Below are 14,103 nucleotides of genomic sequence, written 5' to 3' on the forward strand. Positions count from 1 at the left end.
CTCCATCTCCCCTTTGGTGTGTAGAAGTAATGGTTGAAAAACCCCCAATGGCAATAAAAGACACAAGCCCACGGACTGAAGGCACTCAGTGTACTTCAGATGAGACAAAGTCACAAACATATAAGCCGGCATTCAACTACACAAATATAATCAAAGGTTCAGTCACTGAAAAGTGGCCGGCCACTTATGGCAAGAGTGACCCAAAAGCTGGCAGACCCAGGAAGCCAGGGGAAATGACAAAACACTCAAGTGTTGAAAGAAGAGAGGGGCCATCCCAGAGGCAGCATCCAGTGGGACATGTGTCACTGGGGAGGGCGTGAGGTGGGTGTCTGTGGATTTTAATATGCTCTCTTGTGTTCTTCAAGCTATACTTGACTGCTAAAAGCAAGTAAGAAAGGGTATGATGCACTTTCCATGAATGGAGATGTGAGATACATGACAGATACATGGGACAGGGCACCAGACAGTGTGCTGGTAATGTCTTTACCTTCTACTGAAGAAGTCAAAAATGGATTTTAAACAGACCATAAAATGTTAAGCATGCATATTGTAATCCCTACATCAACAGCTAATGACACCTCAAAAAATAGTAAAACATAAATATGTTATACAAATTCAAATGGAGTGTTAGAAAATGATCATGTGACCTGAAAGAGAGCCGGGGGTAAGAGATGGGGGGGGGGGGACAACAAGCAGTAACAGAAACAACCAATCAAACAATTAAACAGCAGTAAACAACATAACCAAAAAAGGACACACGGAACTAACACAAACCCATCCATATAAGTAGTCTACTCATACTTAGAAGATGGACCGTCCACAGTGACTTTCTTAAGAGGCTCAACTTACATCATATCCAAGAAAATCACTTAAAATATAACAGCATAGATGCATTGTGTGCAGAAGGGTGGAAAAGAGATACTCCACAAACATTAAGAGGAAGTAGGAGTGGGTGTTTTCAAATCTACACAAATTAGGCATCAAATCGAAGAAAATGTCTAGGATTAAGCTGAGTCATTACATAATAATGAGGGGCCTCTAGGCTGGAGAGATTGCTCTGTGGTTAAAAGCTTTTACTGTTCTTCCAGAAATTCAGACCTCAGCCCATGTTAGGCAGCTCACAACTCCCTGACATCCTCACTAGCCTCCACAAGCATCTGTACATACAAGGTATACACAGAAGTGCACACACACGCACACACAAGAATAACTCTTGGGATGGAGAGATGGCTCAGAGGTTAACAACACCGGCTGCTCTTCTAGAAGACTCAAGTTCAATTCCCAGCACTCACATTGTTGGTAACAACTGTTTGTAATTCCAGTTCCAGGAGATCAGATGCCTTCTCTTGGCCTTCACAAGCACTAAGTATGCATGGGATACACAAACATATCTACAGACAAAACACCTATAGAAACAAAAATAAAATAAATGAAAAAACAAATCTTTCTAAAATGACAGGCCTGTCAAGGCTAAATTAAGCACATGTACATCCAAAAACAGAGCTTCAAAACACAGGAAGGAATGATGCATACCGCTGACGGAAGGAATGCAGTGTTAGGGTAGGAACCGGCAGTGCTCCCCTCTCAATTTCAGGCAGGATGCGAGAAGTGAGTGTGTAACTCAGTGGAGTGCTTGCCTAGAAGCTCTAACACCAAACACTCTGGAGTAATTATAGATAACAGAGTGAGTCTCCAGAAATGTAGAGGAACTGAGTCGCATCATTAATAACTGGTTCCTACTACACTCACAGAATACTCAACAGCCACAGAGTGCAATGTGTTTCTGCAGTCACTGAAAATTACCAAGACGAGTCAGCAAGATGGCTCAGTGGGTAAAGGCACTGGCAGACAAGACCTGAGCTCAATTCCTGGGCTGCACTGTGGAAGTGAAGAGCTGACTCTCAGAAGTTGTCTTCTGACCTCCACAGATATGTCCTGGCATACCCAATCCCCAGTGTATTATATTGCAAGCAATCCTGCCTCAACAAAGATGGAAGGGCAAGACCCACTCTGAAAAGTTGTTCTCTAATCTCTGCACGAAAGCTGCAAGCTGGCTATCCAGAAAGCATCCAGACCATTTTCCTGTCTGTACCTGCCATCTCATCAATGGGATGCTGGAATCACAGATGCAAGTGAGCCATTGAATCCAGTTTCTTGTGGATTCTGGAGAATCAAACTCTGAAACCTCTCATTTTTTTCCCCAATGCACAACTTGTTTTTGATTTACTTATTTTTAAAATGCAAGGCAAGTGTCAGGAGCCATTTTGCCTGCTTCTGTGAAAGCCCACCTGTCAGATAGCATCAAGTCAGGCCAGGATCTAATGTCATATTTCCTGACCTGCTGACCTATGGAATGATAAGAGGGGATACACTTGAAGCTTAAGAGGGGGTGGGGGGTTGAATGTTCTGTTAATCTTGGAGGAAGGAACAGGGAGGAATAGGGAGGCAGATATCGAATGTATAGATATCTAACGTTCATCAACCATTGTCTCTGCTGGCTTGTGACTTTGTTTCCCAAGATACTGTAAAGTATATAAAGTGTAAGAGAATTAAACTCCAGGCTGCCACAGTACTGACTGGACAGCCCTCCTGATTTCTAACCTTTGTCTCTGAGTCAGTCTTCTTTTCTGTCTTTCCTATAATCATATTCACTCTCCCCTCAGAGGACTGTTCAACTTTGTACCTACTGGTCCTGTACAGGCAAGAATGGCATGAAGAACAGGGAAGATCTGGGATTTTCTGAGACTGCAGAGAAGATGGAGGCCAATGATGGCATTGAAGCTGAGGAGCAGGCAAGGCAGGGCAGGAAACGGAAGGCGGGGCAGGCTTCTTGTCAGTGGCTCCCCAAGTCTGGAACCCTCCAGAGGCGGTAAACAAAGCAGCTTGCCAAATCCTGCCAGTAAAAGGCTATTTCCTAATAGAACAATTTGATTTACTGAATGTTTACAGTCTGGCCACAACAAAACAGATCTAGAAATACTTCGGAAGCTAAGTCCACGCCATCTTTAAAAGCTCAAAAAGGAGGTGCTGCAGCAGGCCTTGTCTCAGCCTCACTGTGTAATGCTCATCACAGAAATATGTGTTTTAAAACTCTGATGAGTTCTCAAACAGAATTAAAGGAAGGCTGAATTTAAATCCAGATCCCTAGTTCCCTCCATAGTCCTTCTCTGAACCCTTTGCTGCAAGCATCCAGATGTGACTAAACCTGCCACCTAGTGGCTATTTAAAATAAAACAAAAACCTGTTGGGGGGGGGGGGTCGTGTAATTGAAAAGCTTTTTCCAAAGTGCTCATTCCCCGACTGAGCAATTGTCTCCTAGCACTTCCTGCATGGAAGGTCCCATCAGCCTCGGAAGTTCAAGGAGGCTCAGTTGTGCTGGTCCCTGCAGATGCTGAGAATTAATGGCCTCCACCTTCCTAGTTTGCCCAGACACCTGTTCTATCTCAGTCAGCACAGAGCTGTGCCCCTGGGTCCCAAATTTAGCCATGGAGGAAGAGTTTTCCTACCACTCCACTGTCTTCCACCCTTCTCACCTCAGAATAAACAGAAAGTAGGTGCTCTAATTCTAGGTGGGCGTCACCCCTTTGCAGCTCACCCTTCCTCCCCGTGGTTCACAGAGACCCTCCTCAGCCCGGTCCTGACCTGGGCTATCAAAAGGACTCTGTTTCCCCCAAAGAAGGAGGTATAAATGATATGAATGATCTTTTTGTAAACACAGTTGCCTCCCTCCTGCCACAGGAAGCTGGGAGGACGCCGTCTCCACACCAATGGAAGCAGTATGAGCGAAAGACCAAGACCAGAATTTCTTGAGAACAGTCCTAAGTCCCCTGTACCACCAGGTCACGTTCAGCCACAAGACACAGATTTCTTAAACAGGACACAAAGCAGGACATAAAACGAAAGGCTGGGAAAAGCTCGTTGCATTGGAAACAGACATGTCTGATTCCTCAAAAAATGAACAAAGGAAGTGAAGGAGACAATCTATCCAGTGTCAGAGGCCACCTGTGAGTGCGTGATTAACAAGGGACAGGTATTCAGGCGCTTTCAAGTTGAACTGATTGAACTCGCCATTTGTAGTAGGATTGAGACGGCAAAGAACCAGCATCGCATACGAGGAGTTCATGTAATTCATTATGGATGATGATGCAACAGAAAAGGGAGCCAAAACTGAATTCTAGGTATCAGGGGAAATCCACATGGCCAATAAACACTGCAAATGTATTCAATATCAACACCCACATGGAGTCAAATTACAGCCACCATAAGGTAACATAAACCAAAGCTACCATAGTTGACAGAAGAAAAAGTCCTGTCTGGTAACACCAAGTGATGGTACGATGGGAACTGTCTCATGCCCTGGCAGGGATTGGTGTTGTCACACTGAAAAGTGACTACACATGAGTATAAAGTTGCAGCCTGCCTCTGAAGACCCCACCAACACACTCACGGACAGATTCACCAGCCCACCTGCACTAGTCGGATCATAGAGACATGGTTTGTAATATCCCCAATCCAAAACAAGCCATCAGTAAAATGGATATGTCAGAGTGAAAACCATACAGGAGCATCCATGGACAGATGGCATTGAGAAAAACCTATAAGACCCACAGACACTGCCTTCATTAAGATTCTGTTTGTCTGATGATCAAAACAGGCAAAGCCAGTCTATATCCTCTAGGCCTGCATCTGTGGAGGACAAAAGCCAGTCCAGAGCAGAGGAAAGAGGAAATGCACACAGGCCATGTGCATCAGTTGTGGATGGAGAAGAGATGGGGCATCCTAGGAACAATGAGCCGTTTCATGGCTTGCTTTGTGTATGTCCACAGGACCTTATGTCTGTGTGGTTTTCATTTACATCATTCTGTTATTAAAAAGATAATGAAAACAAAATCCCATCTGGGTCAAAAGTCTCTGGACATACTCTGAAGACAAAAGGATGGAGCTTCCACTGCAGTGGTGTAGTCCTCAAGTTGGTGTTTACAGATTGTACTCTGAATTGAACATTACAGAAAAGCCAGAAGTGGGAGTTACTTGAAAGAATGAGGCAGGAGGCTTGCCTAGACTGTGTATTTGAATTCAAGGCTAACCTAGGCAGTGTAGTGAAACCCTGTCTCAAAATAAAGATAAAACCCAGCCCTGTTTCCGGCCCCCTGGCATGTGAACAACAAGAATCACTTAGGAAAGAGGTGCTGTTCCAGTGAGCTTAAGAAATACCCAGTCGGTCCCTGCCACTGATGAGTTAGCACTTGCTATAGCCTGCACACACTAGGGCAGTAAGTATCTTGCAGGAACCCCAAACCCAACAGCAAGGTTGACAAATTCCTTGAAGCTGCACCTCGGACACAAGGCGGCGCTGTACTCCCTCATAGTGAAGTGGGCTTTACCGGGACTATGTGCTCCTATGTCTTTATTGGCTGTTACAGAATGAGTGGCTGGCAGATTGGTTATGAAAGCATGGCCCCCGACGGAGAGGGTCGAGATCCCAGGACACCTAGACTCAGCAGAGTCTCTACAGGCACCCCGCCTCTCTCCAGCGCCCCAGCTGGAGAAGGGGCCGGCACCCCCACCCCCCACCCCCGCCCACCCGCGATGCCTAAAGAGGAAGCTGCGTGGCCCCTTGCTTGCTGTGGCTGCTTCTCCCAGGTACAGGAGGCACGTGCGCTTCTGCGTTTTCCCGACAGGCGGCGCTATTCTAATGGTAAGCTCCCTTGCTTCACTGGGTTTTCTTTGGAGCCCTTGACCTTCACAGAAGTAAACACCAATGACTTGCAAGGCTCCCACCTCCCCGCCTCCTTGCCTGCCTTAGGCTGCTGCTCCCCCCTGAGTTGTCCTAGCTGGTGGCTGTCATCCCAACGTGACCCTGACTTTCATACACAGTGGGCTCCATTAGGCGATTGTAGAATAGAAACAGCTTCTTCCACACTTGATCACACTAGAGAGGGCATTGCTGGATTGCAGCCCCAGAGGACAGAATTGCTTTTGCACTCAGTACTTTCTTCAGGGGTAGTAGGGTGGATGTTTTGGGTGGTGGTGGTTATGGTTGTTGGTGGAGGTTATTTGGTTGGGTTGGGGGTGGGGGGTTGTTGTTTGGTTGTTCACTTATTTTGAGATCAGGACTCGTTCTATAACCTAGGCTGGCCTCAGATTCACAGCTAACTTCCAGCCTCAGCCTCCCAAGTGCTGGGTTACAAGTTGATCCATGACACCAGATCTCAGGGTATCACCATGATTTAGGCCCAGGCTTTCTGTCACAAGGCATAGAACATATATTCAGTTCATTGTCATGAAAAAACCAATCAGGCTATACACAAGAGACTTGGTATATGAGCCTTCTTAGAAAGATAGAAGTTTGGAGTTTGCAGATAATGGACTCATTAGACTCCTGTGGCCAATAAGCCACTAGTTTTAGTTTTCTTGTGGACACCCCCCACCCCCGAAGACATCTCTTTGTAATAAGCTGAGAACAGAAACTGTTTCTTGGGGGCCTAGTGACTGTTATTCCGGAGAAAGAATGTGACCCTACTTGCTTGGGAAAATGGGTGCCACGTTCTTGCTCATAAGTACATTGCCTTCATTCATTAGGGGGACAAAGGAATTCCTGGCAATTTTTGTTGTTTTTTCCTCTGCAGACCTACTTTCTAGCTCTACTCTGTACCTGGAAGGCTGGCCTTTAAGGACTCCATTCACGCTGGCCTTGACTTTGGGTTCATCCTGTAGGTAGCATGGCAGGCAGGTGAATAAGGTCATTGTATCAGCACCAGTGGCTTCGTCTGTGCCAGGCAGTGTCTGTCATGGCTTGGCTCTGCATAAAACATCTCTGAGCAGCTAGAGGTGAACATGGCACCAACCACTTCGAGGCCTGGGTGCTCTGCCAGCCCATGCTGATTTCTGTAACCTTCCTCGTCTTTGTAAAGTTCCATTCTGCCTGTGAGAATGCCATCTGTCCCCAGCAGGACCCTGGCCGACACATCGAGCTTTCTCCTTCACCTTTATTCTCCTTTGAATGTGGAATGGATTCCACTCCCTGTGCCCACAAGTAAACGTAACACCTAGAGCTAAGCTCGGTGACAGAGATGAGACACGACAGAGAACAACCACCGCCACCCAGCCTGGTGTCTCTAGGATGGAGGTCCACAGCCTGTGGGGACAGAGCCCAGTTGGGGAATGATCATGTGACACATTCCAGTCATAGACCGCCAGACACGAGGAAGGGAGGAATGTTTTGGGCAGCTGTGTTGAAACTAAAGAAGGCGTATGAAAAGGATTGCAGGACTGCCTGGGGTCAGACACTGTTGGGGGCCAGAGTCTGGAAATAAATGGAGAATGCAGAAAGGACATTCTGGCAAGGACAGAGTGATGGAAGGGGCAAGCGTGGGAGCAGGGAGACATAGGCCATGCACTAAAGAGTAGTGGAGTGGAAGAAATAAACACAATTCCTAGGAAACAGACCTTGTTGCTGAGCACCCTTGCAATACCAGCGTTGTTGAGAACTGGAGACAGTATTGTGAGTTCTAGGTCAGCCTAGGCCGCATTGTGAGTTCTAGGCCAGCTTGGACTACATAGTAAAACTGTCTTGAAACACCCACATCACCACCACCACCATCATCATCAACAACAGCAACAAACACCATTTGCTAGTACACTGGAAGCAGGAAGGAGAGAAGGGTGAGTCTGGAAAACCACTTCTGAATGGATGGCCATGGTGTTTTCCACAACAAGAGAGGCAATGTATTCCATTCTGTTTTCTTGGGTTGGGTGCCTGTGGAAAAGGCAAGTAAAAAACAAAATAAAACCAAACCAAAACAAACCACTCAACAATAAAAAAGACTGTTAGGAAGCTGTAGATGTAAGCCTGAGCTCATAATAGTCTAGACTCAGTGTACTCACACTGTGTATTTTCTTCCTTTTCAAAGCATTTACTTACTGTATGTGTCGGAGTGTTCTGCCTGCATAAATGTCACATATACATGTGTGGCTGGAGCCCATGGAGGTCAGAAGAGAGGTAAGGTCGCCTGGAACTAGAGTTGCAGACACTTGAGTCATCATGTAGGAGCTGTGTCCTCCAGAAGTTCAGCCAGTGCCCTTATCCACTGAGACATCTCTCCGGGGATGTCTCACAGAGTGTACACTGGTCATCTTCAGCAGAGGCATGAGCCAGGAATTTGGATGAGCTTGTCATGTGTCTGTCCTCTTCTGTGTGCTAAGAATAATGTGACCAACAGTCAAGATGCTGACCATCTCATGAGTGCTGTCAGCCCTCAGGCTCTGTGCCAGGTCCTTTATGGCTGGCCATTATGTCGGGATCTTGGACCTGACAGAATGCTCACAGCAACCCTATGAGGCTCCAGTTCTGGAAGAATTTAGTAACTTGTCCCCAGACCAACCCATCTAGAAAATGTCCTCATGGCTAAGAATCTCAAAGGTCTTGGGAACTCAAAAAAAAAAAAAAAAAAAAAACAAAACAAAAAAAAAAAAAAAAAAACTCAAGGTCTTGGGAGGTTTCTTAATTTTTCTTTAAGCAAACAGCCCAGTTACTGTCTTTTCAAAGACTTCAACTCCACCTTCAGAAAAGGTAGCCTTACCACTGAGGGTAGGATTTGCTGCTTTACCTAACTCCTATTGTCCATTTGCAGAAGTTCTGAGATCCGCCCCCCCCCCCCCCAGACTTCCCAAGGGTGAGGCTGACAGAAGGAAGCTGCTTTTGACTACATTCCAAGTGATCATCACAAAGTTCAGTGTGGGAGCGGGCATGATGGCACACTTCTGTAATCCTAGGCTCTGGGATGCAGAGTCAGGGGAATTACCAGGAGTCTGAGGCCAGCCTGGTCAACAAAGCAGGTTCCAGGCCAGGAAGGACGGTATTGCCAGACTCTGTCCACAAAACCTAAGACACACAAAAAAGACGCTGATCGCGTGCGCACACACACACACACACACACACACACACACACACACACACACACACATTTGTCCTTTTATCCTTTTGTACACATTTCAGAGCCAGGTACAAATATCTATGATCACCTGAAACAAAATATCTCCTACATATTGTTAACCAGATTTCCATACTTGTCTCGGTTCTTTTTAATGTTTTCTTTAAGGTAAGATTAACACACAATGTTAAATGTGCACATCTTGTGTATGGTGTATTCCTAATCTAGTTACTAAAGTGAATTGGTACATTTTGTCTCCCGACTTCATAATGTATCTATTCTAAGAATACATTGGGCCTGCTGGATCAGTAGTGTATCAGCAGGGCCAGCTCCTGGAGACTCCTGCAGCCACACTGACCCCTTGATTCTATAGTTCCCTGGCCTCCTGTACTTCTGACGTCTGCTCTCTTTTTAGAAGGATAACCCAGGCTGCTCTCTACGTCGCAAGAGCTTGAGGACCAGCCCAGCTGCAAAGCATCTGTCATGTCATGTTCTGTGAACTCAGATGCCATCCTGAGAGTCACCATTCATCCCAGCTCCAGCATCATTTAATGAACTTTTACAAATGTTTCCATTGGGTACCCCAAGTTCCCCTGAGGATGCAGAGTGCTTCATCACCTGTGGGGAGCACTCTCAGACCCCTTGGCAGTAAGTCACTTCTCCTACTCTACCCACCAGAGACAAACACTTGTGTCTTCACTTCCTGCTGAAAATGAATTAATAGCCCTTCAACTTTTGGCTCTGGCTTCTCCTACTTAGCAAAGCATCACTGGGATTTGTCCACACTATGTCAGTATCATCTTTTTTAAATTGCTGAGTAGTATTCAAGCTAGACAAGCCTTAGTCAACTTATCCTGCCCCCTCCTGTTGATGGCATTATGATCTTTGTTGCTGACATTGTTTATCCCTTGGCTTGTAATATCCTCCTTGTCATTGACCTGTGGACCCCACACAAAATCACACCCATAAGCCTTCCAAGACGCAGTGCGAAGGCTGGGGCTTTGAAAAACACTTTGTAATCCACTGCCACACCTCAGCTCAGGGGACTGCTCCCTCCTCCCTACTTGTTCATACTTTGACCTTTGTCCTTGACTGTTTTATGATCCTCACTTGTTTATAGATTTGACTCCTATTACTGCAGCCCACACCGCAGAGGGCAGGCACCAGGGGGTTTCACTCTGCCTTATACCTGGAGCTGCCTGGAGCAGGAGGGGCACAGGCTTGGCAAGCTGAAACCAATCCTACCTTTTCCACCATTAACATAATGATCCTCATGGGTTGTGAATAAAATGTCCCCACAAAGCTCTTGGCATGGAGCAAGTTTCTGAAACAGGGGGATAAAACTTACTTGTGGAAGACACAGAGGAGCCTGTGATAAAGTTAGTCACATGCCATGAAGCCTGGGTTTCTTTTCATTCTTATAGTACAGAAAGATTTGCTTTGTTTCAAAAACAGACATGACCTGGAGAGCCAGATAAGCAGGGAGTTCCACTTCCCATTTACCTTACTTTGCTTTTTATTGCTGTGATAAACACCAGGGCCCAAAGCAAGTAGGGCCTGAGAGGGTTTGCTTTGCCCTATGCTTTACAGCCATCATCAGAAGACAAGACAGGAACTCAAGTGGGGCAGGAACCTGGGGAGTTGAAGAAGAGGCCATGGAGGAATTCTGCTTACTCGCTTGCTTTCTGTGGTACATTCAACTTGACCTTTTATACAACCCATGATCACCTGCCCAGGAGTGGGTCCACCCCTATCAATTATTGATTAGAAAATTCCCCACAAGCTCTCCTAAGGGCCAGTGAAAAGACTAGTCAACTGAGGGTCTCTCTTCCCAGATGACTGTAGTGTGTGTCAAGCTGACACAATGTTCCAGGCTAACTGGCACAACTGCTCTCTTGACAGATTGACACAGGGACACATCATTGTTAAACTGCAACTTTTACTTTCTTGGATATTACCAGTATTTCATGGTAACACCTCGGTATAAAACATATCATAATCTTAAAAGTCCCATAGTCTTTTACATTTTAAAAGTCCATGTTCCTGCCTGGCAAGATGACTCAGGGGTTAAGAGCACTGACTGCTCTTCCAGAGGTTCTGAGTTCGATTCCCAGCAACCACATAGTGGTTTACAACCATCTGTAATGGGATCCAATGCCCTCTTCTGGTGTGTCTGAAGACAGCAACGGTATACTCACATATGTAAAATAAATAAATAAATCTTTAAATTCCTGCTCCCCTGCAAATAAAAGTCCATGTTCTCTCTTTTAAAATCCAATGTCTCTTAACTGCCACGCACACTGGGAAATGCCACACACTCCGGTCAAGTCTGCTTGACAGGCTGAAAGGTCTGCAAGCACTCAACGAGGAAAAGAGTTTCACAGAAACTCACCTCCTGGAGCTTTAGCGTTCTCATTTACTCATATACTCATACTCTATTCCCGAGTTAGTCTGGTATATGGAACTACAAGCTCTCTTTTAATATTTTATTTTAAATGCCTTTTAAGATTAAATTCTGTTATAGTTAAGTCTCCCCAAGATTCCAAGTTCCCAGAAGCCTAGCTTAGAATCCTGTAAGAATGCAGTAAGGAAGTAACCTATTCAGTAACTAATTAGGCATTACAAAAGACGGAGCCAGTAGCTCAGAACTGGTCTGCAAAATATTTACTAGGACAGCAGCAAATCTCACCCAAACAAGGGAATATCATAAAAGAGCCAGGGAATCCCACTGAGATAGAAACCTTCAGTACAGGCTGCATTACATATTAGAAGCAAGCTGGTGTATTCTCCTGACAAGTGGAGATTTTCCAGATACTTAAAAGTTACACTCATGTGGGAGTTTGGCAAGGCCTAGAAAATAGGGGGGTTGTGATGTTGCATTATTCATGAGGTCTGCAAAGAGCAGAACCCCCTGGTGCTAGCCTTCACAAGGATCAAAGGCATAGCACTAGAGTGTGAAATCCTTGCCTGTCACTAAGCTGACCCTAGGCAGGACTGCTTTATCTTTACTGTAAACATCTCCCTGGTTCCTGTAAATCCTTTTGAAGTCATTCCTTTGTTTTGTTCAGGTAACTTCAATGTACTTTGCCTGCTACCCTTTGTATTTTCTGTACTATATAAGATTGATGTTCACTTTGTGAGAATACATTCAGATTCTACACAATCTCACAAAGTGAACATCAATCTTATATAGTACAGAAAATACAAAGGGTAGCAGGTCTGTCTGTCACCTGCCGACGCCTTGTCCACCTGCCCCAGAGACTCATTCCATGCAGACAAAGGGACCCAGAGGGTCTGCGGCACTTAACTATGGATTCCTATAAAATTTAAAATAAGTAATACACGTTCTTAGTCCAAGAGGGAAGAATCAGGACACAGTTTCAATCAGATCAAACCAAAACCCAACCCCAATGGTGGATTTAGCTCAGTGTGCAACACCTAGGAATCATGCATGATCCTTTGAACTCCCAAGAGCTTGGGCAGTGCCACCTGTACAGCTCTGCCATGCGCATGCAACTTGTCTTGTATGCTCCAGAGGACTCACTCCACGCTGCCACTGTCTTTGGTGGGCATCCCGTAGCCTTATCATGTCCACACCCCACAGCCAATATGCTGGGGTCTCCATGGCAACTGAGGTCCCATTCTCACCAAAGGCAGTTTTCTTTTCAGGGACTGCATCCCTGCTACATACTGTCAGGCTCCTCTCCTTCATGACCCCTTCAACCGCAGGGTCTTCACAACAATTGAGGCTGCACTTTCACATATGGCCTCTCCTGGCATCTTACATTTTAAGTCTCAGCTGCTCTCCAGGACTCCTCCAATCCTTCGGGTTTCAGTACTGTGTGGGAGATGCTTAGACATTACCAAGTTTGGCTGCAAGCTTGAGATGCCATCTTAGCACCCTCTGAACCACAGCCTCTATGTGCCAACCCTATGGAAATCCTCCCTAGATTTCCCCTCAATGATGCTGATCTCTTATCAACCACAGAACTGTAGGCTCTCCAGCCTTTGGGATTCAAAACAGCAGCAACCCACCTCAGACTAAGCACTATGCTGATCCTCTCTCTAGTCCTAAACCCTTGAGCCTCACTATCAGCATCCCTGGCTCTTCAGTTGGTCTGACAGGGAGCTTCTTAACCCCTAAGTACATAAGCCAAGCCCCCTAATAAGTCTCTCCCCAGACCCCTCTGTCTCTGTCAAACCCTAACTGATACAGATTTGGGGAACAAGACTGGTTCTAGAGGAATACAAACTCAAGGAAACACAAACTTAATTGGTTCTTTAACCTCAGTAAACCTAAAAGTGTTGAGGACTTCACTTCTAATGCAAATGCTACCAAAAGTCCATGATGCATTTGCAAATAAATGCAAAATAAATGTCCTGGGTTCTCCTGATCTGTCTCTTATAGGATGAGAGAAAGTTGGTGACTCAACTTATGATGTTTGTGAACACTGGAAGGGAACTAAGAGTTATAGCAACACTGGCTGCTCTCAGCATCTCAGGACAAAGGAAGGAAGGATGGAAAAGAAGGACCATGAAGATTTGGATTCTGCCTCCAGCTACACGTAAACACCCTGGAAGTCTCTAGGTGTGCCTTGAGCTGAATCTTCCTTGTCATTACAAGCTGAAACTGCTGAAATCAAGTGCTTGTCCATTGTATAGTTGCTGAGTTACAGTGAACACTGAATGTGCAACCTCTGGGGGACATCTACTGTGCTGGCAAGATTATTGGTTGGGAAAAAAATGGAATTTTGCAAGTTTGGATGGGGCTTTGTGGAAGAATCTGAAGGAAGCTAGAGATGTAGTTTCTGAATTCTGATGTCCTGCTTATGAATTGAAGTGTTTTCTTTATCCCTACCTGCCCTCATACCCATGATGTGAGAAGTGAGTAGTGATCTCACATAGTGTGACCAGCCTTTCCACTTAGCTCTAGGGACCTAGGCCTGCATTGCCGTGTATACCATAACGGCCTCCCCAGGGCAGCTGCCATGTAAGATGATGCTGAGTCTCTCCAGGACCCAGACTCACCACTTCACTTTGCTTCTAGACCTATAAGCTGAAGTCCAAAAGCCTCTGAAAGTGAGGCACAAAGTCTGACTCATGAGGAGATGTATTCTGGTCCAAAGAACTTCCTGAGTTTTGTAATTTATACAAATATAAATTCAGGGAA

The 14,103-nt window shown here is 45.6% G+C and overlaps 1 protein-coding gene and 1 long non-coding RNA gene across 3 annotated transcripts in view; one reads left to right on the forward strand and one right to left on the reverse strand.

Moving 5' to 3' along the window:
* Positions 1 to 5,419: 5,419 nt before the first annotated feature.
* Positions 5,420 to 11,174, forward strand: Gm7932 (predicted gene 7932). Its single transcript, NM_001358003.1, has 3 exons — positions 5,420 to 5,698; positions 7,914 to 8,002; positions 9,349 to 11,174. Exons 1-3 carry the CDS (start codon positions 5,447 to 5,449, stop codon positions 9,386 to 9,388), a joined length of 381 nt encoding a protein of 126 aa, NP_001344932.1. The 5' UTR covers positions 5,420 to 5,446; the 3' UTR covers positions 9,389 to 11,174.
* The window catches only part of Gm44764, a 41,607-nt gene continuing 34,051 nt past the window's right edge, over positions 6,548 to 14,103 (reverse strand). For both annotated transcript variants that reach the window (XR_001785236.2, XR_003956302.1), the window contains exons 2-3: positions 7,925 to 8,200; positions 6,548 to 7,759 (exon numbers count right to left, since the gene is read on the reverse strand). This is a non-coding gene — a long non-coding RNA (predicted gene 44764). The remainder of the gene's footprint in view (positions 7,760 to 7,924; positions 8,201 to 14,103) is intronic.

The sequence above is a fragment of the Mus musculus genome, chromosome 6 (genome assembly GCF_000001635.26).
Source record: "Mus musculus strain C57BL/6J chromosome 6, GRCm38.p6 C57BL/6J".
NCBI classification, from domain to species: Eukaryota; Metazoa; Chordata; class Mammalia; order Rodentia; family Muridae; genus Mus; species Mus musculus.